We start from the raw sequence: 25,298 nt of genomic DNA, 5'->3' as shown, positions 1-25,298 counted from the left end.
TAATGCCAGTAAAATATAAGCAAATCTGTCAAGTGCTATCTCATCTCAGCCTGTCAAGTCTACTAACTGAACTGCCTGTGTCTTTGATTCCAGTTTTCCAAAATTCTGGCCATATTAGGTCAAAGACTTCCCTCCCACAACTGCCCTGCTTTCATCCCCAGGCAGTTCAGCCCTCCTCCACCCTGTGCTATTTTTGTTTGCGCCTTCTTCTCCATCCTTTGGAACCTCTAACTCAGTATGATACAGGGAAAATTAGAACAGGCTTTGGAATCTGGAGAGGTTTAAATCCCAGATCTGCAAATTACGTTACCGTATCTGACCCTCAGTTACTTCATCTATAAAATGGAAACAATATAAATACCTAATTTCCCAGAATTATTGTGAAGATTGAACTAAATATAGTATTTTATAAAATACTTAATAGGGGCACCTGGGTGTCTCAGGCGGTTAGGCGTCCGACTTCGGCTGAGGTCATAATCACGCAGTTCATGAGTTTGAGCCCCGCATTGGGCTCTGTGCTGACAGCTCAGAGCCTGGAGCCTGCTTTGGATTCTATGTCTCCCTCTCTCTGCTCCTTCCCTGCTCATGCTCGTTCGCTCGCTCGCTCTCTCAGAAATAAAGAAACATTAAAAAAAAATTTTAATACTTAATAAGTGCCCCCAAAATGGCCATTGTTGCCATTGGTATCGTTATCCTAATCATCAGTCCTCTGTTTCTTCACATTGACTCAAAGATTTATTTTTCCTGACAATACTAAGGAATTTCTAAACTCGCCAAGCAAAGACTCCTCCTTCCATTTAAACCTGTCAGAGGGATAGTTTTGCATTCCCACTTCCAGGTGCTGGTTCTGTTATCATTCACACCTTCTCCTACTCAAACACTCAGAATGTTCCAACTCATGACTTCAGCCTGAACTCCTTGCCTTGACCATCATTCTCATGATCTTCTATCATTCCATGTCTCCCACTTTCTCACTCTAAATCCTCCGGTGGTCTGTTGAAGTCAATGGACTCATTCTCAAAATATTTTTATATAAATGAAATATATATGGCTGCAAAGGAAAATGGTTGTTAAAATATTTTTAAGTTTGTGACATATAGTAATATATTTTTTCTTTATCGATCCAGTAATAAGTCCTAGCAGCAGCTAGTCCTGCCATCATTTCAAAGCGGTGTGTAAATATTTCCAAATAACTGCATTAATTATGATTTGAAAATATTTATGATTTCTGTTAGTGACAAAATCCTGGGTACTGCTGATCCTACTGCACTTTGTTGCCTACATTCTTAGTGGAAGGAAATACTGTGTTTCAGTTAGATGTTAGCGAAAATAAAGATGTAATTTCTTTATGTCCAAGTTCATAGACCCTTGAATTCTATTTCTGGGTTCATCAAGTTAAGAACCTTTACATTAAATGAACTAGTGTTCTTCAGCCCCATTGAAATACACTGACTTCATCCACAGACTCTATAGAATTATATCTCGGTAAAACAGACTCTAAGGGGAGGGCTTGAGAAATCATCTTCCAATTTTAAATCTTCACGTTTTAGTGTTCGAACTAAATCCCACTTCCTCTGACTTCTGTACCCTTTGTTTCTTCCTTCATAGTATCCTTCCCCCATGTCTCTCTCCTAGGCATCTACCTACATAAGTATAGGTTTCAGGCCCTCAGTAATAGGCCCTTGATAAACATTTAATTCTTATCATTCATTTTTCTGTCCACATCATCACAGGATATTTATCATCATCCCCTTACTCACTAATAGTAGTGCTCTGTGGGCAGAACAACCAAAATCAGCCACGTGTATTTCAAATGTACCCTCTAGGGATGGCCTTCCACCTCGACCCTGCTTTCATTTGGAAAATATGTCCATGGACCTCTGTCTGAATCTTTGTGCAGTTTCATTATTGGCCCAAATACTTACCTTAACCCTACTGGTATATAAATCATACCAGACTTTTAGGATTCATCTCAAATGCCACTTCCTCCATGAAGACTTTCTTAACCCCCATAACCAGATGCAAGGTCTCTTTTGAAACCAAATATAATTTTATTTTGTAGAACTTCTAGTCTAAGTCTTCTCTTCCCCTACCAAGTGTGAGATTTTGTGTATTTTCCCCACTTTTAAGTAAATCCCTAAACTCCCTGACAGAAGTGTCACTTTATTTCAGTGTATTCTGTAGAGCCTACAGACATTCAATATTGGAATGGAATTAAGAGGTTTGGGAGTGGGGGGTTTCTTTTCTTTTCTTTTTTTACTTCTCTCTAAATTTTGGTCTCCAGTGCCAGTACACACACACACACACACACACACACACACACACACAATACTCTTAAAGCCTTTTCAAATCTTAAGGTAGACATGAAGGAAGTCTTGACAACAGTTTTTAAAGGCTAATACTTACTGAGTATTCACTATGGGCCAGGCATTTTTTCTAAGTGTTTTTGCATGTTTCCTCACTTAATCCTCCCAGTAGCCCAATGTTATGATTACTCTTATCCTTATTTTATAGATGAGATTAAGTGACATGCTCAAGGCCATGTAGCTAGTAAGTGCTAAAGTCACAATTCGAGCAGAGCCAGTTGGACTGTACAGTTCAACCAGTTTATTAATGTCATCTCCACCGTGTAACACTGGAGCTTCACAGGGAAATTGAATATGTTTTTTCCTAAATACAAAGATTCATAATTTTTTTCCAAACTAGTAGTTTCAAGTGAATAATGGGCAGTCTTACTTTTTTTTTTTTAATTTTTTTTTTAAAGTTTTATTTATTTTTGAGACAGAGAGAGACAGAGCATGAATGGGGGAGGGTCAGAGAGAGGGAGACAAAGAATCTGAAACAGGCTCCAGGCTCTGAGCTCTCAGCACAGAGCCGGACGCGGGGCTTGAACTCACGGACCGCGAGATCGTGACCTGAGCCGAAGTCGGCCGCTCAACCGACTGAGCCACCCAGGCACCCCGCAGTCTTACTTTTAAAGTACTCGTTGTGGCTGCTGCTTGGATATAACATAATCTACTGTAATTTTATGATATGACCATAACTATAGGACCTGTGTTTTACATGTTTTATTCCTTTCTAAACATGTCTTTGGGGGGCGCCTGGGTGGCGCAGTCGGTTAAGCGTCCGACTTCAGCCAGGTCATGATCTCGCGGTCCGTGAGTTCGAGCCCCGCGTCGGGCTCTGGGCTGATGGCTCAGAGCCTGGAGCCTGTTTCCGATTCTGTGTCTCCCTCTCTCTCTGCCCCTCCCCCGTTCATGCTCTGTCTCTCTCTGTCCCAAAAATAAATAAACGTTGAAAAAAAAAAATAAAAAAAAAAAAACATGTCTTTGGTATTTGGAGCCAATTTTACACAATGTAAAAGTACAACATAACTCTTTATGTTGTAAAAACAGAAACTGACAAAATGAACACAAATTTTGCAGAAATTAACAAGCTGATCCTAAAATTCATATGAAAATACAAGGAATTCAGAACTTCCAAGATTATCTTGAAAAGAAGAAAATTGGAAGACTTCTACTTTCCAGTTTCAAATTTTACTACAAAGCTATAGTGATCAAGATAGTGTGGCAGTGGCATAAGGATAGACATATAGATAAATGGCATAGAACTGGGAGTCCAGAAATACACTCATATTTATGGTTAGTTGATTTTCAATAAGAATACCAAGACCATTCAATGGGGAAGGAATAGTCTACAACAAATAGTGCCTGGGACAACTGGATATCCATATGTGAAAGAAGGAATATGGACACTTACACAAAAATCAACTGAAAATGAGTAAAAAACAAAAAAAAATCAAATGTAAGAGCTAAAACTGTCAGACTCTTAGAAGGAGTATAGGTGTAAGCCTTTGTGACTTTGGATTAAGCAACGGTTTCTTAAATATGACACCAAAAGCAGACACAACCAAGGAAATAGAGAATAGATAAATTGGACTCCATCAAAATTAAAACCATTTGTGTTTCAAATGACACCATCAACAAAGTGAAGAGAAAACCCACATAATGGGAGGAAGTGTTTATAAGTCATATATCTAATAAAGGACTTGTATCCAGAATATGCAAAGAACTCTTACAATTCAGTAATATAAAGACAAATAACCAATTTAAAACGAAGAAAGAATTTGAATACACACTTGTCCGAAGAAAATATACAAATGGCCAACAAGCACATGAAAAGATACTCAACATCATTAGTCACTAGGAAAATGCAAATAAAAACCACAATAAGGTACCAATTTATAAACACTAGATAGCTAAAATGAATAAGGCAATAACAAAGGTTGTTGAGGAAGTAGAAAAATTAGAAACGTCATACAATGCTGGTGGGATTGTAAAATGGTACATCACATTGGAAAACAATTTGGCAGTTCCTTAAATAGCTAAACATAGAGGTACCACATGCAAGTAAACCCCTAGACATATACCCAGGAGAAATCATATGAAATGAGAACAAGTGTCTACACAAAATTGTGTATATAGATGTTCACAGGATCATTAATAATAACCCAAAAGCAGAAACAACCAATCTCCATCAACTAATGAATAAACAAAATGTGGTATATCCATCAAATGGAATATTATTCAGCCACAAAAAAGAATGAAGTGCTGATGCATGCCACAGTCTTGAAAGTAGTATGCTTAAGTGAAAGGAGTCTGACACAAAGGCCACGTCTGTACGAGTCCACTTATATGAACTGTGTGGAATAGGCAAATCCATACAAACAGAAAGTAGATTAGTTAATAGGTGCAGGGTTTCTTTTTAAAGTAATGAAAATATTCTGGATTTTGATAGTGGTAATCATTTACAACTCAGTGAATATATTAAAAACCACTGAACTGTACACTTTAAATGAGTGAATTACATCTTAATAAAGCTGTTACTTAAAAAAAAAATCCATGAGATACCACTTCACACCCCCTAGGATAATAATCAAAAAGACATTAGATTTACATATGTAATCTGGTTCCCCTAAATCACCTTCAATGTTAGAAAATTTGGACTTTTGAACATCAGACAAAGAAGCACTTTGGGCTCTGAGCTGATGCTGCCTGCCAGCTAATGTTACAATTTTTGTATAGCAGCTTATTCAGTATTGGATTTTACATTTCATTTCCCCTTATTTTGTAAACATGACCTGAAAATAGAAAAATGAAAGTGATGAGACTCATGGTGAGAAATGTATGTCCCATAAATTTGATATAATTAGTATACAGACAGAAATAATGATTAGCCTCAATGAAATGCTCACTTGACTCTAAGTCAGTCAACTGTATATTTGACTATAGAGGAATAAAAATAAAGACCATCTGTGAAATGCTATAACTAGATCATCTAAGATCATGTCAAGATTATATGATTAAAAATAATTTTACAACATTTTTAATATTTTTATAGTATTCTGTACTCTCTGGAAAAAACCTTCCTCAAAACATTGTTTGGAAACATCTGTGGTTCAGTTCCTTCAGATTCAACTATTTTAAGTGTTTATAGGAACATATATATATATATAACTAAGAGCCCCTCTAAGTACAGGCTTGGACTGGTAGCCACAAAATTGGTCAAGCACAGTGGGTCAGTTTTAGGAACCAGTCATAAGACATCTCTCTCTGCCCCTCCACCACTCACCTGCATGCATGCACTCTCACTCTCAAAATAATCAAACCTAGAAAAAAACATGCTTAATGTAAACATGAAAACAAAATAGAAGGGAATGTAGACAATTGAAAGTAATATATATATATATATATATATATATATATATATATATATATATATTTTTTTTTTTTTTTTTTTAAGATTCTGTTTTTAAGTAATCTCTATACCCAACATGAGGCTCTAAGCCACAACCCTAAGATCAAGAGTTGCATGCTCTACTGACTGAGCCAGCCAGGTGCCCTAGAAAGTAGTATGTTGAGAACAGAAGTGTGAGGTAGATTTCTTTTTCCTGTGATATCTACTTAAAGTATTTTGGAAATAATTTAAATATATATGTGCATCTCTCAATTAAAATCCTCTGATTACTAACTGGAGTCCTGACCATAAACTCTTGTCACCTGCTCCATTATGTGATTATCCAAGTCCTGGGACTCTAATTGTTACCTTAATCCCAGATCTAATTCCCCATCTTAGATTCATTAACTATCATTTAATACAAGTAAATTGATCACAATAGTGCTGAGTAAATAGCAAGTAGTATGTAAATATTAACTACAGGGATGCCACATTGTATGGCTCCAGGTAGTGCCATTCACACAACATACATCAAAGACAGTATCCCTTGAAGTTGCGTGACATGGCCACCTATATCCACTTCCTGGCATTGGTTAGTATTTACTTTCTTCCAATGCCTACGTCAAATTTTAAATCACCCCAGCCTATAAGTCTTTTTAATTTGTATTTTTTTATCTGTGTCACTTTACTGTGCTGTATTTACCTATCACATTTCTAATTTTGTTTACCTTTCCTGCTTATAAAGTAACTTCTTTTTAAACCCATGAATTCCCACTTATTAATTTATATTAGTATAAAATATAAATACAAAACATTTATAATTATTAAATTTTCAATGACTTAAATGGAAGATGAGTCTCCATAGAATTTTATGTTTTACTCTTGCATGACATCCAGCATATGGACTATTGACTTAAAATAAGGGAAGAGCTGGGCACCTGTGTGGCTAAGTCAGTTGAGCATCTGACTCTTGATTTCAGCTCAGGTCATGGTCCCAGGATCGTGGGTTCTAGCCCCACATTGGGCTCCACACTGAGAGCATGGAGCCTGCTTAAGATTTTTTCTCTCTCCCTCTGCCCCTCACCCCCACTCACACTCTCCCTGTCTCCCTAAAAAAATAAGAGAAGAACTAGTAGAAGAATCACTGAAGATGGTGGAATAGGATCCTCAGCTCACCTCCTCACCCAACACAGCAAGTCTGTAAATACATATAGAACAACTCTCTCTGAGAACCATAAGACTAAAAAAACAGCTCTTCCAGAACTAAAGATATTTTTTAAAAGACCACATCAAGAAGGGCAGGAGGGGCAGAGATGCAGTCTGATCAGAACCCACAACCCCAGTGTGGCAGCCCACAAGTGGGAAGGATATCACAGGTGCAGAGGTCCTCCCTGATTAGCAAGGGGTTCAAGCCCCACATCTGCCTGCTCTGGGGACCTGCACCAGAGAGACAAGCCTCCATCACATCTGGCTTTGAAAATCAGCAGAGTTTAACTCCAGGATCTTTGAGTATCAGTGGAGCTTAACTCCAGGAGAACTAGAAGGCTATAGGAAACCAAGACTCTGCTCTTAAAGGGTCCGTGCACAAACTCACTCACTCCAAGACCCAGCACAGAGGCAGCAGTTTGAAAAGTGCCTGGGCTATACATGACAATTTATTGACTAATTTTAGGGCAAGTGCTAGAGGGGCAAGGATCCATAGGAACTTTTCTCTGGGAATAAAAGCACTGGTGGTTGTCATTTTCCTTGCCCTCCTGTGTAAGCCAACAATAGTGGGCACTAGTTTTGACACTCTCCATCTACCTTGCTAGCACCACTCACCCCAACCAGGCATTCCCCTGCAGACCCACCCCCACCCATCCTGCCCTGGCTAGCACCCCTCCTAAGTAGCTCCTGTCCCAGAGGGTGGGGACAGCCCTGCCCACCAGCAAGCCCACAAGAGTAGTGGCCAGGTCTTGCAGGAAGCCACATTGGGTCTAACCCCTCCCACAAGTGCACCCATGGCAGTTTCAGGTAGCCATAAGATGGCACATGCAGTCTACACAGGGGACACCCTCAGAGTGCCTGGTTCTGCTGACCAGAGGGGACTGCACTTCTAGGCCCCACAGAATGCCTTCTATGTAAGGCCACTCCTTCAAGACCAGGAATTGTAGCTGACCTACCTAATACACAGAACAAATAGAAAGACAGGAAAAATGAGGGAATATGTTCCAAATAAAAGAACAAGAAAAGCCTCAGAAAAAGAACTAGACAGAAAGGAGATAAGCAAACTACCTGATAAAGAGTTCAAAGTAATGGTCATAAAGATGCTCCTCCAACTTGGCAGAAGAATGGATGAACACAACGAGAACTTCAAGAAAAAGGAGATATATTTTTTTTAAAAACTCAGAACTGAAAAATACAAAAAATACACTAGAGGGAGTCAATAGCAGATTAGATGATGTATAACAATCAGTGATCTGGAAGACAGGGTAGTGGAAATTATCCAAGCTGAAAAGCAAAAAGAATCTTTTTTTTTAGATTTTTTTTATTAAAAATTTTTTTTCTGATTTTATTTATTTAAAAAAATTTTAACGTTTATTTGAGAGAGCATGAGTGGGGGAGGGGCAGAGAGAGGGAGGCATGGAATCCAAAGCAAGGCATGGAATCCAAAGGCATGGAGCTATCAGCACAGAGCCTGACACGGGGCTTGAACCCATGAACTGCAAGATCATGACCTGAGCTGAAGTAGGACACTCAACTGACTAAGCTAGCCAGGCACCCCCGACCAACTGTGATTTTAAAATCATTGAGCCTTTCTGCCTGCTAAGTAGCTCTGTTTCTGGAGGAGCATTTCAGGTGGAAGTTAGGAAGCAGCTGGTAAAAGATTTCAGGCTAATACTAACATAAACCTGCCTGAAAGTCATAAATAAATTATATACACATAGTATATGCTTGCGCACACATAGTATATCCCCCAAACAATCTTTTCTTCTGTTTGCTCAATACTATGACAATTATGAACCCAAAGAGATCCACACCAAGACACATAATAATTAAAATGTCAAAAATTAAAGAATCTGAGGGGCACCTAGGTGGCTCAGTTGATTGAATACCCAACTGTTGATTTCTGCTCAAGTCATGATCTTGCAGTCGTGAGATTAAACCCTGCATCAGGCTCTGCACTGAGCATGGAGCCTGCTTAAGATTCTCTCTCCCCTATAGGGGCACCTGGGTGGCTCAGTTAGTTGAGCATCCAACTTTTGGCTTAAGTCATGATCTCATGGTTTGTGGGTTCAAGCCCCATGTCAGGCTCCGTGCTGACAGCTCAGAGCCTGGAACCTGCTTCAGATTCTGTGTTTCCCTCTCCCTCTACTCCTCCCCCACTTGCTCTCTCTCTCTCTTTCTCTCAAAAATAAATAAACATTAAAAAATTTTTTAAAAGGTCTCATAAATTTGGTGTAATTAATATACAGACAGAAATAATGATTAGCCTCAATGAAATGCTCACTAGAATCAATCAAGTGTATGTTTGACAATAAAAGAATAAAAATAAAGAATACCTATGAAATGCTATAACTATATCATCTAAGATCATGTCAAGCTTGTATGATTAAAAATCATTTTACATTGTTTTAAATATTTTTATAGTATTCTTTACTCTCTGGACAGAACCTTCCTCTTCCCTGTTCGTGTGCTCTCTCCCTCTCAAAATAAAAAGCCAAATAAATAAGATCAAAGACACTTAAGAGCAACAACAGAAAAGCAACTAGTTATGTACAAGGGAACACCCATAAGACAATCAGCTGACTTTTCAGCAGAAACTCTGCTAGCCAGAAGAGAGTGGCATGATGTATTCAAAGTATTGAAAGGAAAAAACCTACAACCAAGAAATATAATTTTCATTCAGAATTGAAGGAGACATAGTTTCCCAAGCAAAAAAAAGGTAAAGGAGTTCATCAGTCTAAACCAGATTTATAAGAAATGTGGAAAAGGCCATAACTAGAAGAAAATTATGAAAGAAGAAAATCTCAATGGTAAAACCTAACATATAGTAAATGCAGTGGATCAACCACTTGTAAAGTCAGTATGATGATTAGAATATAATAGTAGCTCCTTTCTACTTGCTAGATGGGATGCTGCCCAATTTATGGATCATAGAAAAAGCCAAATTAGACATTTTTAAGAACAAAAGTAGTCAACCAATTATATCTACAATAATTAGTTAAGGCACGCACACAATAAAAAGATGTAAAATATGACATATACAGAAAATGTAGAAGGGAAAGTGAAAATGTAGTGCTTTTAGAATGTGTTCAACAGTATGGAAGTCCCTCAAAAAGTTAAAAATAGAACTACCCTACAATCCAGCAATTGTACTATTAGATATGTACCCAAAGGATACAAAAACACTAATTTGAAGGCACACATGCACCCCAGTGTTTATAGCAGCACTGTCAACAATAGCCAAATTATAGAAACAGCCCAAATGTCCATCGACTAATGAATGGATAAAGATATGGTGTATATATATACACACATACATATACACACAATGGAATATTACTCAGCCATAAAAAAAGAATGAAATCTTACATTTGCAATGAGGTAGATAGAGCTAGGGAGTATCATGCTAAGCAAAATAAGCCAATCAGAGAAACACAAGTACCATAATGATTTCACTCATATATAGAATTAAAGAAACAAAACAGAAGAACATGGGGTGGGTGGAGAGAAGCAAATCATAAAACAGACTCTTAACTATAGAGAACAAACTGAAGATTGCTGGAAGGGAGGTGGGCAGGGGAATGGGTGATGGGTATTAAGGAGGGCACTTGGGATGAGCACTAGGTGTTGTATATAAGTGATGAATCACTAAATGCTGTACCCGAAACTAATTTTACACTATATGTTAACTAACTAGAATTTAAATAAAAACTTGAAAAAAAATGATATATTTGGTTATCCTGCAGTTTTAAATTCAATAGTTCTCAATACACATTAAAAACTATTCTGAGATTTTATATAAAAAAAAATAGAATGTGTTTGAACTTATATGACCATCAACTTAAAGTAGACTGCTGGGGGTGCCTGGGTGGCTCAGTCAGTTAAGCGGCCAACTTTGGCTCAGGTCATGATCTCACGGTCCGTGAGTTCAAGCCCCAAATTGGGCTCTGTGCTGACAGCTTGGAGCCTGGAGCCTGCTTTTGTTTCTGTGTCTCCCTCTCTCTCTGCCCCTCCCCCATTCATGCTCTCTCTGCCTTTCAAAAATGAATAAATGTTAAAAAAAAATTATAAAGTAGACTGCTGTATACATAGGATGTTATATATGAATCTCATGGTAACCATAAACCAAAACGTATAGTAAATATGCAGTAATAAAGAGAAAGGAATCCAGGCATAACGCTAAAGAAAATCATCAAATCATAAGGGAAGAGAACAATAAAAAAGGAACAGAGAAGAACTACAAAACAACCAGAAAACAATGAATAAAATAGCAATACGTACATACCTATCAGTAATTACTTTAAGTGTAAATGGACAGAATGCTCCAATCAAAAGACATAGGGTGACTAAATGGGTTAAAAAAAACAAGACCTATTTATATGCTACCTACAAAAGACTCACTTCAGACCTAAAGACACATACAGATTGAAAGTAAAAAGATGCAAAAGAATATTTTGTGCAAATGCAAATGAAAAAAAATTTAAAAGCCAAGGTAGCACTATTTATTTCAGACAAAACAGACCTTAAAACAAAGATTGTTGTAACAAGATTGTAAGGAGACAAAGAAGGACGTTACATAATGATAAAGGGATCAATCTAACAAGAGGATATAACAATTGTAAATACCTATGCATGCACCAAACTTAGAAGCATATAAGTATGTAAAGTGAATATTAACAGGCATAAAAGGAGAAACAAAGTAATACATTAATAGTAGGTGACTTTAAGACCCCCTTGACAGCATGGATACAGACAGAAAATCACTAAGGAAACATTGACTCTAAATGACACATTAGACAAGATGGACTTACCAGATAAATACAGAACATTCCATCCAAAACCAGCAGAATACACATCCTTTTCAAGTGTCCATAGAACATTCTCCAGAATAGATCGTGTTAAGCCAGAAAACAAGTCTCAATAAATTTAAGATTGAAATCATATCAAGCATCTTTTCCAACCACAACAGTATGAAACTAGAAATCAATTGCAAGAAAAAAACTAGGAAAAATACAAACAGATGGAAGCTAAACATGTTATGAAACAACCGATGAGTCAATGAAGAAAGCAAAGAGGAAATAAAAAATATCTGGAGACAAATGAAAATGGAAACACAGTGTTCCAAAACCTATGGGTCACAGCAAAAGCATTTCTAAGAGGGAAGTTTATAGCAATATAGGCCTACCTCATGAATCAGGAAAAATCTCATAAATAATCTAACCTTACAACTAAAGGAACAAGAAAAAGAAGAAAAAGCAAAGCCCATAGTTGGCATAGGGAAGGTAATAATAAAGATCAGAGTGGAAATAAATGAAATAGAGACAAAGGAAAAAAAAAGAGGAGAAGGAAAAAGAAAGAAAAAAATCAGTGCAACTAAGAGCTGGTTTTGAAAAGATAAATATAATTGATAAACCTTAGCCAGATTCACCAAGAGAAAAAAGAGAGAACTCAAAATCAGAAATGAAAGAGAAGTTACAAATGACACCACAGAAATACAAAGGATTATAAGGAATTACTACAAACAACTATATGCCAACAAATTAGACTACATACAAGAAATGGGTAAATTCCTAGAAATATACAATCTTCCAACACTGAATTAGGAAGAAAGAAAATCTGAACAGACCAATTACTGGTAATGAAATTGAATTAGTAATCAGCAAACTCACAACAAACTAAAGTCCAGGACCAGATGGCTTCACAGGTGAATTCTACTAACCATTTAAAGAAGAGTTAATATCTGTCCGTCTCAAACTATTCAAAAAAAGATTGAAGAGGAGGGAACACTTCCAAATTCATTCTACAAGGGCAGCATTACCCTGATACCAAAACCAAAGACACACACACACACACACACACACACACACACACACACACACACATACACACACACGCACACACACATGCACACACTCACACTCTATAGTCCAACATCCCTCATGAATATAGATGCAAAAATCCTCAACAATATCAAATGTCAAATATCAAACCAAATTTGACAATACATTAAAAGGATCGTATACCATGGTTAAGTGAGATTTAGTCCAGAAATGCAAGGATGGTTTAATATTGGCAAATCAATCAATGTGATGCACCACATTAATAAAATCATATGATCAATAGATGCAGAAAAGGCATTTGACAAAAATCCAACATCCATTTATGATAAAAATTCTCAACAAAGTGGGTCATGAGGGAACATACCTCAACATAAATAAAGGCTACATGTGACAAATCCACAGCTAACATACTCAGTGGTAAAAAGTTGAAAACTTTTCCTTTAAGATCAGGAATAAGACAAGAATGCACACTTTTGCCACTTTTATTCAACATAGTACTGAGAGTCCCAGACACAGCAATCATACAGGAAAAAGAAATAAAAGGCATCCAAGTGGTAAGGAAGAAATAAAACTGCCACTATTTGCAGATGAAATGATACTGTATATAGAAAAAACCCTAAAGACTTCACCAAAGAAACTATTAAAACTAGTAAATGAATTCAGCAAAGTTGCAAGATACAGAAATTTATTGTTTCTATATGCTAACAACTATCATAAAGAGAAATTTAAAAAAAATCCTATTTACAATTGCATCAAAAAGAATAAAATACCTAGGAATAAATCTGACCAAGAAGGTGAAAGACCTGTACTCTGAAAAATTTAAGACATTGATGAAAGAAACAGAAGATGACATACATAAATGGAAATACATATCATACTCATGGATTGGGAGAATTAATATTGTTTTTTTTTTTCAACGTTTTTAATTTATTTTTGGGACAGAGAGAGACAGAGCATGAACGGGGGAGGGGCAGAGAGAGAGGGAGACACAGAATCGGAAACAGGCTCCAGGCTGTGAGCCATCAGCCCAGAGCCTGACGCGGGGCTCGAACTCCCGGACCGCGAGATCGTGACCTGGCTGAAGTCGGACGCTTAACCGACTGCACCACCCAGGCGCCCCGAATTAACATTGTTAAAACTACAGATTCAATGCAACCTCTATCAGCATTTTTCAATGAACTAGAACAAATAATCCTAAAATCTGTATGGAACCGCAAAATATCCCCAATAGAGCAATCTTGAGAAAAAACAAAGCAGGAAGTATCACAGTCTCAGATTTCAAACTATACTACAAAGCTGTAGTAATCAAAATTGTATAGTACTGGAACAACAACAACAAAAATAGACACATGGAACAGTGAAACATAACAGAAAGCCCAGAAACAAACTCACACTTATATGGTCAATTATCTGTGACAAAGGAGGCAAGATTATTACATGGAAAAAGACAGTTTCTTCAATAAATGGTGCTGGAAAAACTGGACAGCTACATTCAAAAGAATGAAACTGGATCAGTTTCTTACATCATACACAAAAATAAATTCGAAATGGATTAAAGACCTAAATGTAAGACCTGAAGCCATAAAACTCCTAAAAGAAAACATAGGCAGTAAACTTTTTTTTTTTTTTTTGGTAAACTCTTAGCAATATTTTTTTATGGATCTGTCTCCTCAGGCAACAGGAACAAAAGCAAAAATAAATAACTGGGACTACATCAAATTAAAAAGCTTTTGCACTGTGAATGAAACTATCAAACAAAACAAAATGGGAACCTATTGAATGGAGGAAGAAGATATTTGCAAACAATATATCTGATAAGGGATTAATATCCAAAATATATGAAGAATTCATATAATTCACCAAAAATACAATCCAATTAAAAAATAGGCAGTTGGGGGACGCCTGAGTGGCTCAGTTGGTTGGGCATCCGACTTTGACTCAGGTCATGATCTCACAGTTTGTAAGTTCGAGCCCTGCATCGGGCTCTGTGCTGATAGCTCAGAGCCTGGAGCCTGCTTTGGATTCTGTGTCTCCCTGTCTCTCTGCCTCTCCCTTGTTCATTCTGTCTCCTTCAAAAATAAATAAACACTAAAAAAAAATTTTTTTAATGGGCAATTGGGGCATCTGGGTGGCCCAGTCAGTTAAGTGTCTGACTTTTGATTTCAGCACAGGTCATGATCTCACAGCTTCTGAGTTCAAGCCCTGCATTGGGCTCTATGGTGACAGTGCAGAGCCTGCTTGGGATTCTCTCTGTCCCTCTGTCTCTGCCCCTCCCATGCGTGTGTGTTCATGCTCTCTCTCTTTCTCTCTGTAAACAAACAAAAAAACAAAAACAGAAACAAAAACAGGCAAAGGACCTGAGTAGACATTTTTCCAAGACATACAGATGGCTGATAGGCATATGAAAAGGTGCTCAACATCACTAATCATCAGGACAAAGCAAATAAAAGACACAATGAGATTATCACCTCTATACCTGTCAGAATGACTAGTATCAAAAAGACAAGAAATAACAAGTGTTGGAGAAGACATAGAGAAAAGGGAACCCTCCTGCACTGTTGGTGGGTATATCAATTGGTGCAACCACTATGGAAACCAGTATGGAGTTTCCTCAAAAAATTAAAAATAGAAATACTGTACAACCTAGCAATTCCACTTTTGGGTAATATCCTAAGAAAACAAAAACACTAATCCAAAAAGATGTATGCACTCCTATATTCAATGCAACATTATTTACAATAGCCAAAATACAGAAGTGTCCATCAATTGATGAATGAATGAAGATGTGATACATATATACGTGTGTATATATCAAAGAAAGACAAATAACGTTATGATTTCACTTATATGTGGAATCTAAAAAACAAAAACAAGACAAAACAGAAACAGACTCATAAATACAGAGAACAAACAGGTGTGCAGGGATTAAGGGCATTAAAAGATACAACTTCCAATTATAAAATGAGTCATGGGAATGTAAAGTACAATGTAGGGCATATAATCAATAATACTGCAATAACTTTCTATGGTGACAGATGGTAACTATACTTTTATCATGATCATTTCATAATGTATATAAACGTTGAATCACTGTTTTGTACTTGAAACCAATATAATATTGTATGTCAACTATACTTCAGTATAAATAAATAAATAAATAAATAAATAAATAAATAAGACTGAGTTTCTAAGTTTCTGGAGGAGTTGGTTAGAGAGTAGCACAGTAATTTTCCTACTTAATAACAAACATGTATTCTCCACTTTTAATATTTTTGTTATTGTGAGAGAATAAGTGAAATTTTATAACTAGCTGAATGTTTTGGGCCATTGCTTGCCACCAATAATGTTGATAAAGACTATAAAAAAGAAAGAGAGGCAATTGCTAATTTAAAAATGTGTCTGCAATACTCAAAATATAATATTTTTCAAAGTTTATAGGCAAGGAGAAGGTCTTTATGTAACCATGAAAACCACACAAAAATGCTTAAGATTTCTAAACTCAGTTAAGATTCAAACTATAAAATGATGTAAAACTTATATTTTAGAATAAGATGGGATGGTTCCAGTTTTTCCTGGTCTCATGTTTCACCTGTTTAATTATCTCAAAATATTCGTTCTAAATGCTCAACTGAATATAGTACTGTTGAATTGTAGTGACTGACAATATTGAGGCTATTATAAATATTACATGATATTTATTCTCCTAAATTTTTTTGTTAAGAAATTTGCTCTTCTTATAGAAAATAGTATTCCCTAATCCTTTCAGAGAAATTGCCTCTATCAGTATATTCTGGACATCTTGCTCATATTTCTCTATTAAATCCTAATTTCTTCCTCTATTTCAGTAGAAATTCATATAATTATTTAGTATTTTCAAAGTGTTTTCTCATTATCTATTCTTCCTCTTGTTTTCTTGTTTCTGGAAAATTCTTAAGTTTTTGGCCTATATATGAATATATATATAGTTAAAAAAAAAAGAGTTGAAGGTAATCTGTGATAAAGCATGAAAACAAAAAATTTCCTAGTTCCAAGATAATTAGCAAAGAAAAGGGGGAAATAAAGCTAGAATAGTATTGGGGCACCTGAGTGGCTCAGTCAGTTAAGCGTCCGACTTCACCTCAGGTCATGATCTCATGGTTTGTGAATTCAAGCCCCAGATCGGGCACTGTGCTGACAGCTCAGAGCCTGGAGCCTGCTTCGGATTCTGTCTCCCTCTCTCTCTGCCCCTCCCCAACTCATGCTCTGTTTGTCTCTCTCAAAAGTAAATAAACATTAAAAGAAATTTTTTTAATAAAAAATAAAGCTAGAATAGTATGAGTTGACCAGAAATAGAGTGCTTTCCAGCATGGAATAATAGAAAGTAATGATTTGATTTCTAAAAAAATTAAGATTTCTGACCTAACACTGTATAGATTATGCAGATAAGTTATTTTTGCTGTTTTATTTCTTTAATTCTTCTAAAAACAAGACGGAATTAACATATATACTTTTGGATATGCTTGCCCTTGGACAATGTCTAAGGTTAACAAAACACAAAAGTGACCTAAATTTTTAATCCTATACAGTTGTCATCTCACTAATACAGATTTAATGGGGTTAATTTAATATAAAAACAGAAAAATGGATACCTCGGGGAAATCCTTTTGGATAGACTTGTACTGTAAAAGATCTTTTCATTCACTTATTCAGCAAATGACTCTCAACATTGCCTGCTGGTGGTTAATACATTGACAAAAGAGGATTCAATGTGTCAGATCTTACGAGGAAGAGAGAAAAGAAACCTTCACCATCAAAAAAGTCACATTAAGAATTTTAAAAATTCATTTTTGAAATGTTAATGGTAAAATTAGTATCTTAATATTGATGTCCAAATGGAAGATCCAACTATCATAATTTTAACAGTACACCGATCTTAGTATCTTATCTTTTTTTACTTTCCTTTATTCCACGCTGAAAGAGATCATTCATAAGCTTTATTGACTGAGTTTACTGGCTGTCAGAACTTGAAATGAAATCTGTGTTGAAAACAAAGTCTAACCAGAATATACAGTACCTCTATTCTAAATCTAATGATGTAGTTTTGTTGCTGCCTTTCCAATAAAAGATTAGTACAACTTTTGGCTGGTTCTCAACTGATGTTGAATTAACAGGCAAGATAGGTCAGTCAGCCTATTCCAATTTTCAGAATGCATGCATTCATTCATACACATTGTTGAATACTTTATATGTGCATATTCTAATCATTTCTGATTTCTGTACATTTATTCTCAGTCATGGGGATGACTGTTGTAAGATTGGGTTGTTTTGTCTGTACAGATTATGAGTATCTTCAGTATAATTCAATGTAAAGGAAGTTTCTGCCTCCTCTCATCTCAACTTTGGCCAGGTGTGATTTTATCTCATCCCAAAATCCTACTTAAAAATGATCCCCGAATATGCTGAGACAATAACAGAATGCTATACTTAAGTCAAACTTTTATATAGTTCTTGTAAGAGAATACTTATAATCGGTTCTGACTCATTTGAAGGTATGGGCACTCTCATTTGATGTGTTTGTTGTAAAATCCTGTGATTACTGCACGTGTGTATAAAAAACAAGCTGCAATAATTTAGACAAGACAACTGCAGTACATAAAATCAGGCATATTACTGGCTTCTTATTCCTAGTACTGCTTTGACATTCTAGGGAAATTAGTACTGGACTTGATTTGTCCAGATTTTATCTGGAGTAAAGGAAAATTTTAGATTTCAGGCTATTTATATCAATTCAGTAAACTGTCCTCACTGGGAAATGCCAAACCTGATTTCTCTCGTCAGGCATACTAAAGCAATCTGCCCACCCTGTGTTTCAGTTTTGCATGCAACTCTAAACCTAACAAATAGGCTTTCTGATAGAAGAGATCAATGACTTTAAATGATACACAGTCTTATGTCTTTATAAGTCACCTTTCCACACTGAAGCATGAAAGCTCCATAAAATAAGTTAATATTTTTCTTTCAGAGAAACAATATTATTTGCTTTCATATTAAATAAATAGACTTCATATCAGACAATGATTTTTTTCAAATTAAAGAATTAAAACAATCCTATTAAAACCAAAACAAAGGTTCATGTTCTCACATCTTTATTACAGTATATAATTCTGGCTGAATAATAACTCATATTTTTATATCACAAATTTGCCTTTCAGTAACATAAAATACATTTAAGGCAGATTTACCTTATAGATAGCCTCAGCTTCTAAACACCACTACACTGATTTATACAAATAGCAAAAACCACATAGAGGAGCATCTACTGGTATCTTTTTTAGTACTTATTTTTAGATTTAAAAACTCCATAGTAAGTAGAATTCCCATAAAATTTCAGTTTTGGAATAGGAAACAAACACTAATCATATAAAATTGCCTTTATCTGATTTGATTGGATGAAGTTATTATTAATAACATAACCTTTAAATTTCTGGGGAATACCAATACTTTATATTCCTCAGAGAAGTCTCAATAGCAAGCAAAATGAGGAGCCATTATAAAATCATATTGCTAAGTATTACATTAACTTACAATTCTACTGATATAATTATATGCATATCATAGCTAACAATTGCTATTTAATATATCAAGATACATCCATAAGTATCCTTTGGTTGCATTAACATCAGGAAGCTAGGCAGCACTGAAGATTCATTCTCTGGTCTTCTGATTGTTAGTATAAACTGAAGCTTTTGAACCTATCTGGTGATCCCAATTTGGGGGCCTATATCACAAAACCTTCAGGAGACTAGTGGCCTCAGGTGGAAGAACTTGAAGACTGGAAGGCTCGCAGTTAAGTTAGAGTTATCGTTAGCAGATCTTAGGGAAACAGGAATACAGCCAGAATCACTTGATATTTATTAGAAATCAAGATTAATTAAATCATTTCTCCTTCAGAAAAATATCTTTAAAACTTGTGTATTTCCAAATGTTCTTTTTTAAAAGAACATACAAAATTAAGATATTTGTGAAAATAAGCCAGTTTCAAGTAAACTTGTTTCTCTTCATTGTTCCCCTTCAAAGGAATTCTTCCCACCAAGCACAAATGCACTAATCTTTAGAGCAAGACAAACTCTTCTGTGCTAAATCTTTTTAATCTTTTCTTTTCATCCTCTGAGAAAAGGTCTTCTTCATTGGTTGTAGTAGATGTAAAATCATAGTCTCTGGAATGACCATTTACAAAAGTAAATAAGGGGTATTTCTCCTTAGAAGAAATTTTCAGCATCTGTAACAGAAAGTACAGAAAAATCCCTTATTGGATGCAAGAGTGTACAGTAGGACCACATGACGAAATCTAATGTTCTAGCCCTGAGTCTCTCGTTAGCTTCTCTCACTTACACTTATCTAGTACCATTGTTTCACTGTTCTGGCTTACAGAAAATGAAACAAAATGGTATCCCTGACTATAGTAAAATACTGTGAAAGATTGGTACCTTTACACAGAAGAAACACCATTAAACTTAGTCACAAGGTCCATTCTAATCTCAGTTCTACAACTTACCTTGATGTGAACTTGGACAAAATTACTCTACCAATCATCTACAAAATGGGGCAAAAGATACCCAGTCTCCTTACCTCAGAGAATTGTTAAACTGACCAAAAGCTATAATAAAAAGTTATTTTTAAAAATTAAGTTTAGTCTTTTCAGAGTCACATAGTTGAAAAAATATTTCTGCAGTAATGTAGTTAAACATGAAATACAGTGTTCTCATAAATAGCAATAATCCATACCTTACATATTACCTTCTAAAACTATATAATTCAGAAGTGAAGGAAGTAATACTTGGAATTGTGGGGATACCAACAACCTTTATAACCTCTGTCAATGTGGGACTCGTTAACAATCCAACACCCATTCTAAACCACTTTAAATCTTTCTGTGAAACAAATTTAATTAAAAAATTAAAACAATTTTCATTAAAAATGAATAAAAATTTTTGGATGACATTTTTTGACAGAAATAAACTTTTCTATAGATAACCAGGATCTATAAGGATTCTGAAAAGTTTATGTGAATTAGAGAATGCTGAAAAAATATCAACAGTACTTACACATCATTAATCATGATCAATTAATTATAATATGTTTCTAAAGGATAATTTCAGGGGTAAAAACTAAATTCTCCCAAATGTCAATATTCAACTGCAGGATCATCAAATTCTTATATATTGCATTTATAGATTCTCTTGAAACGTGGCTAAAATAAATATATAGCCCTAGCATACAGATACAATGTTAAACTTAAAACATATTCCAATGAGACAGTTAATATGAAATACATTTTTAATTGAATGGAAATGAACCATTTAAAAACAAGTACTTAGAAAAACTAGATATAATGAAAATCATAGCCTATAATTCTTACACTCCTAAAGTATACATCGTTCAAATTTATTTTACTTACATTCTACAAAAAAAGAAGGAAGAATGCAGAAAATGAAAATAAGAGACAGAGGAATCTGGCATTTAATCAGGCCTCTTTCACCTCCAGCCAATGGCTGGAATACAGTCCAAAATTGTCTTCATTTTATATTCATTTAATGTCACTTGTAAAAAGTCCAGTATCTAGTGGGCAGGTATCATTGTATCATTTTCAAATCAACACAACAAAGCTAATATTATCATCTCTTCATCCTTTCTTTCAAGATCAATAAAGAAGTCATTTGGGTTTATTAGCTGCTCATCAACCATGATTCAAATCTGTGACCCAGGGCAAAATGTCAGAAAGGAGCCCTCTATTCTTTAATTATAAAATGTGCCTACTATTTGTAAACCCACTTGCACTGTGAAGCCCCCTTGTGCATATTTATTGATTCAGATTTTGACAATTATAATTTTTCTAACTTTTCTCAATTTACTTAATATATTTTTAAAGATTATCAACTGAAAAATATATTAAAGTTTTACTCAAATGAAAATTTAACTTCTGTCCACACAAAAACTTGCACAACGATATTTACAGTAGCTTTATTCACAGCTGCCAAAAGTTAGAAGCAACAAAAATGTCCTTCAGTAGGTAAATGGATAAATAAACTGTGGTATATCCCGACAATGGAATATTACTCAGCACTAAAAAGAAATGAGCTATCAAAGCCGTAAAAGACATGGAGGAACCTTAAGTGCATTATCACTAAGTTAAAGAAACCAATCTGAAAAGGTTACAAACTTTAAGATTCCAACAATATGATGTTCTGGAAAAGGCTAGTGGTTGCCAGGAATTAATAGGAAGGAAGAGATGAATAGGTGGAGCATAAGGAATTTTTAGGGAAGGAAAACTATTCTGTATGATACTGTAAGGGGGGCTACACAGTATTATACCTCTGTCCAAAACCACAGAATGTACAATACCAAGAATGAACCCTAATGTAAACTATACACTCTGGGTGATAATAATGATGTGTCCAATATAGGTTCATCAGTTGTAACAAATGTCTGGGGAGATGGGTGGTTGATAGGGAGAAGGGAGTGTATGGAAACCTTCTGTACTTTTCACTCAGCTTTGCTATGACACTAAAACTGCTCTAAAAAATAAAGTCTATTGGGGTGCCTGGGTGGCTCAGTTGGTTAAGCATCTTGACTTTGCCTCAGGTCATGATCTCACGGTTCATGGGTTCAAGCCCCATGTGGGGCTCTGTGCTAAGAGTTCACAGCCTGGAACCTGCTTCAGATTCTGTGTCCTGCCCCCCCCCCCCCACCGCTTCTCCCCAACTCACGCTCTGTCTCTCTCTCTCTCAAAAATAAATAAACATTAAAAAAATTAAAAATAAAAAAGTCTATTTTAAAAATATATATTGGGTAAATAAATATGGAAATGCCAAAGGAAACTTTAGAAATTACTGAACTCTCATTTTATAAATAGGAAAATTGAGCCCCAAAGGATTTAAATTACTTTAAAAAAAAATAAATAAATTACTTTCTCAAGACGACTTAACAACAGCAACAACAACAAAAAGAGATAAACTAATAAGGAATTATTGGGACATTAGGCCTCAGTCACTTAAAAACATGCCTTTCAAACACTTTTCCTAGCTCCTACATACCACATCAAGAACGTTTTTTCAGACTTGTTTTTTTTAAAAAGAATAACTGTTGATTTGAAAATTTAATTCTAAGACTCCACCAAAAAACTGCTAGAACTGATACATGAATTCAGCAAAGTCACAAGATGTAAAATCAACATACAGAAATGTGTTGCATTTCTATACATCAATAATGAAGCAGCAGAAAGCGAAATCAAGGAATTGATTCCATTTACAATTGCACTGAAAACCATAAAATACCTAGGACTAAACCTAACCAAAGAGGTAAAAGGTCCATATACTGAAAGCTATAGAAAGCTTATGAAAGAAATTGAAGACACAAACAAATGAAAAATATCCTGTGCTCATGGATTGGAAGAACACATATTGTTAAAATGTTGCTACTGCCAAACAGCAATCTACATACTCAAGGTAATCCCTATCAAAACAACACCAGCATTCTTCACAGAGCTCTAACAAACAATTCTAAAATTTGTATGGAACCAGAAAAGACCCTGAATAGCCAAAGTAATGTTGAAAAAACCAAAACTGGAGGCATCACAATTCCAGACTTCAAACTATATTACAAAGCTGTCATCATCAAGGTAGTATGGTACTGGCAAAAATAGAAACAAAACAAAAACAAAAAAACACAGACACATGAATCAATGGAACAGAACAGAGATAGGAAATGGATCCACAAACGTATTCAACTAATTTTGACAAAGCAGGAAAGAATATCCAATGGAAAAAAGCCAGTCTCTTCAGCAAATGGTGTTGGGAAAACTGGACAGCGACATACAGAAGAATGAACCTGGACCACTTTCTTACACCATACACAAAAATAAACTCAAAATGGATGAAAGACCTCAATGTAAGATAGGAAACCATCAAAATCCTAGGGGAAAAAATAGGCAACAAACTCTTTGACCTCGGCTGCAGCTACTTCTTACTTGACATGTCTCCAGAGGCAAGGGAAACAAAAGCAAAAATGAACTATTGGGACCTCATTAAGATAAAAAGCTTCTGCAAAGCAAAGGAAACAATCACCAAATCAGCATGTAGGATCCTCAAAAAATTAAAAATAGAACTACCCTATGACCCAGCAATTGCACTACGAGGTATTTATCTAAAGGATACAAAAATGCTGATTCAAAGGGGCACATGCACCCCAATATTTATAGCTGCACTAGCATCAACAGCCAAATTATGGAAAGAGCCCAAATGTCCATCGACTGACAAACGGATAAAGGAGATGTGGTATATATATATGTACAATGGAGTTTTACTCCATGATCAAAAAGAATGAAATCTTTTTGTGGCAAAATCTTGCCATTTGCAACAACATGGATGGAACTAGAGTGTATTATGTTAAGCGAAATAAGTCAGAGAAAAACAAGTTTCATATGATTTCACTCATAGGTGGGATTTAAGAAACAAAACAAATGAACATAGAGGAAGGGAAGCAAAAATAAGATAACAACAGAAAGAGAGGCAAACCATAAGAGACCCTTAAATACAGAGAACAAACTGGAGGAGAGGTGAGTGGCAGGATGGGCTAAATGGGTGATGGGCATTAAGGAGGGCACTTGTTGGGATAAGCACTGGATGTTATATGTAAGTGGTAACTCACTAAATTCTACTCCTGAAATCATTACACTATATGTTAACTAACTTGGATTTAAATTTAAAAAAAAATTTTTTTTTAATGTTTATTGAGAGAGACACAGCATGAGTGGGGGAGAGGCAGAGCAAGAGAGGGACACACAATCTGAAGCAGGCTCCAGGTTCCGAGCTGTCAGCACAGAGCCCGACATGGGGCTCGAACTCACAAGCTGCAAGTAAGATCATGACCTGAGCCGAAGTTGGACACCTAACCGACTGAGCCACCCAGGCGCCCCTTGGGTTTAAATTTTTTAAAAACTGAAAATTTAATTCTAAAAACTTTTATCAAAAGTCAAAACTTTCATTTTCTTCTTTTATAGTCCAAGAAAGGACACACTGTCAAAACCTTAAAGTCTCTTCATAATGGATAACATAAAATTTACATGAAAAAAAATTCTGAATTAGGTTATCTATATGACATGAGGTATTATCAATTGATATACTATACAAAATAAAAGATAACAAAAATTATTTAGTAACTTGGGGAAATACTATATAACATTAAGAGAAAAAGCAGGATATAAAGCTATATATAAAATTTCATCTCAATTATGTTAAAATCTTAAATACATGTTTTCAAAAGACTAGATGGATAAAGAACAGAATAGTATCTCTAAAGGAAAGACTTCATGGTGATTTTTTTTATACTTCTCATTTCCAAACTTTATAACATGTATTTCTTGTTTGGGTAGGATAAAACCATTTAAAAAAAAAATTTAAGGCGCACCTGGGTGGCTCAGTCAGTTAAGCGTCAGACCTTGGATCAGGTCATCATCTCATAGTTCGTGAGTTTGAGCCC

The 25,298-nt window shown here is 35.5% G+C and overlaps 1 protein-coding gene across 3 annotated transcripts in view; it reads right to left on the bottom strand.

Annotated features, from left to right (window-relative positions):
* Positions 1-18,890: 18,890 nt before the first annotated feature.
* The window catches only part of ATG4C (autophagy related 4C cysteine peptidase), a 94,444-nt gene continuing 88,036 nt past the window's right edge, over positions 18,891-25,298 (bottom strand). For 2 of the 3 annotated variants that reach the window (XM_040470464.1, XM_040470466.1), the window contains one exon: positions 18,891-20,040. In XM_040470464.1, coding sequence (XP_040326398.1) covers positions 19,873-20,040 — 168 coding nt within the window. In that variant the 3' untranslated portion in view covers positions 18,891-19,872. The remainder of the gene's footprint in view (positions 20,041-25,298) is intronic. The other variant, XM_040470465.1, reaches the window with a different exon arrangement.

This window comes from Herpailurus yagouaroundi, unplaced genomic scaffold (genome assembly GCF_014898765.1).
Source record: "Herpailurus yagouaroundi ecotype Mexico unplaced genomic scaffold, PumYag 77, whole genome shotgun sequence".
Taxonomy (NCBI): Eukaryota; Metazoa; Chordata; class Mammalia; order Carnivora; family Felidae; genus Herpailurus; species Herpailurus yagouaroundi.
Note: the sequence above shows the minus strand (reverse complement) of the source record. Positions and strands in the feature narration are given on the sequence as shown.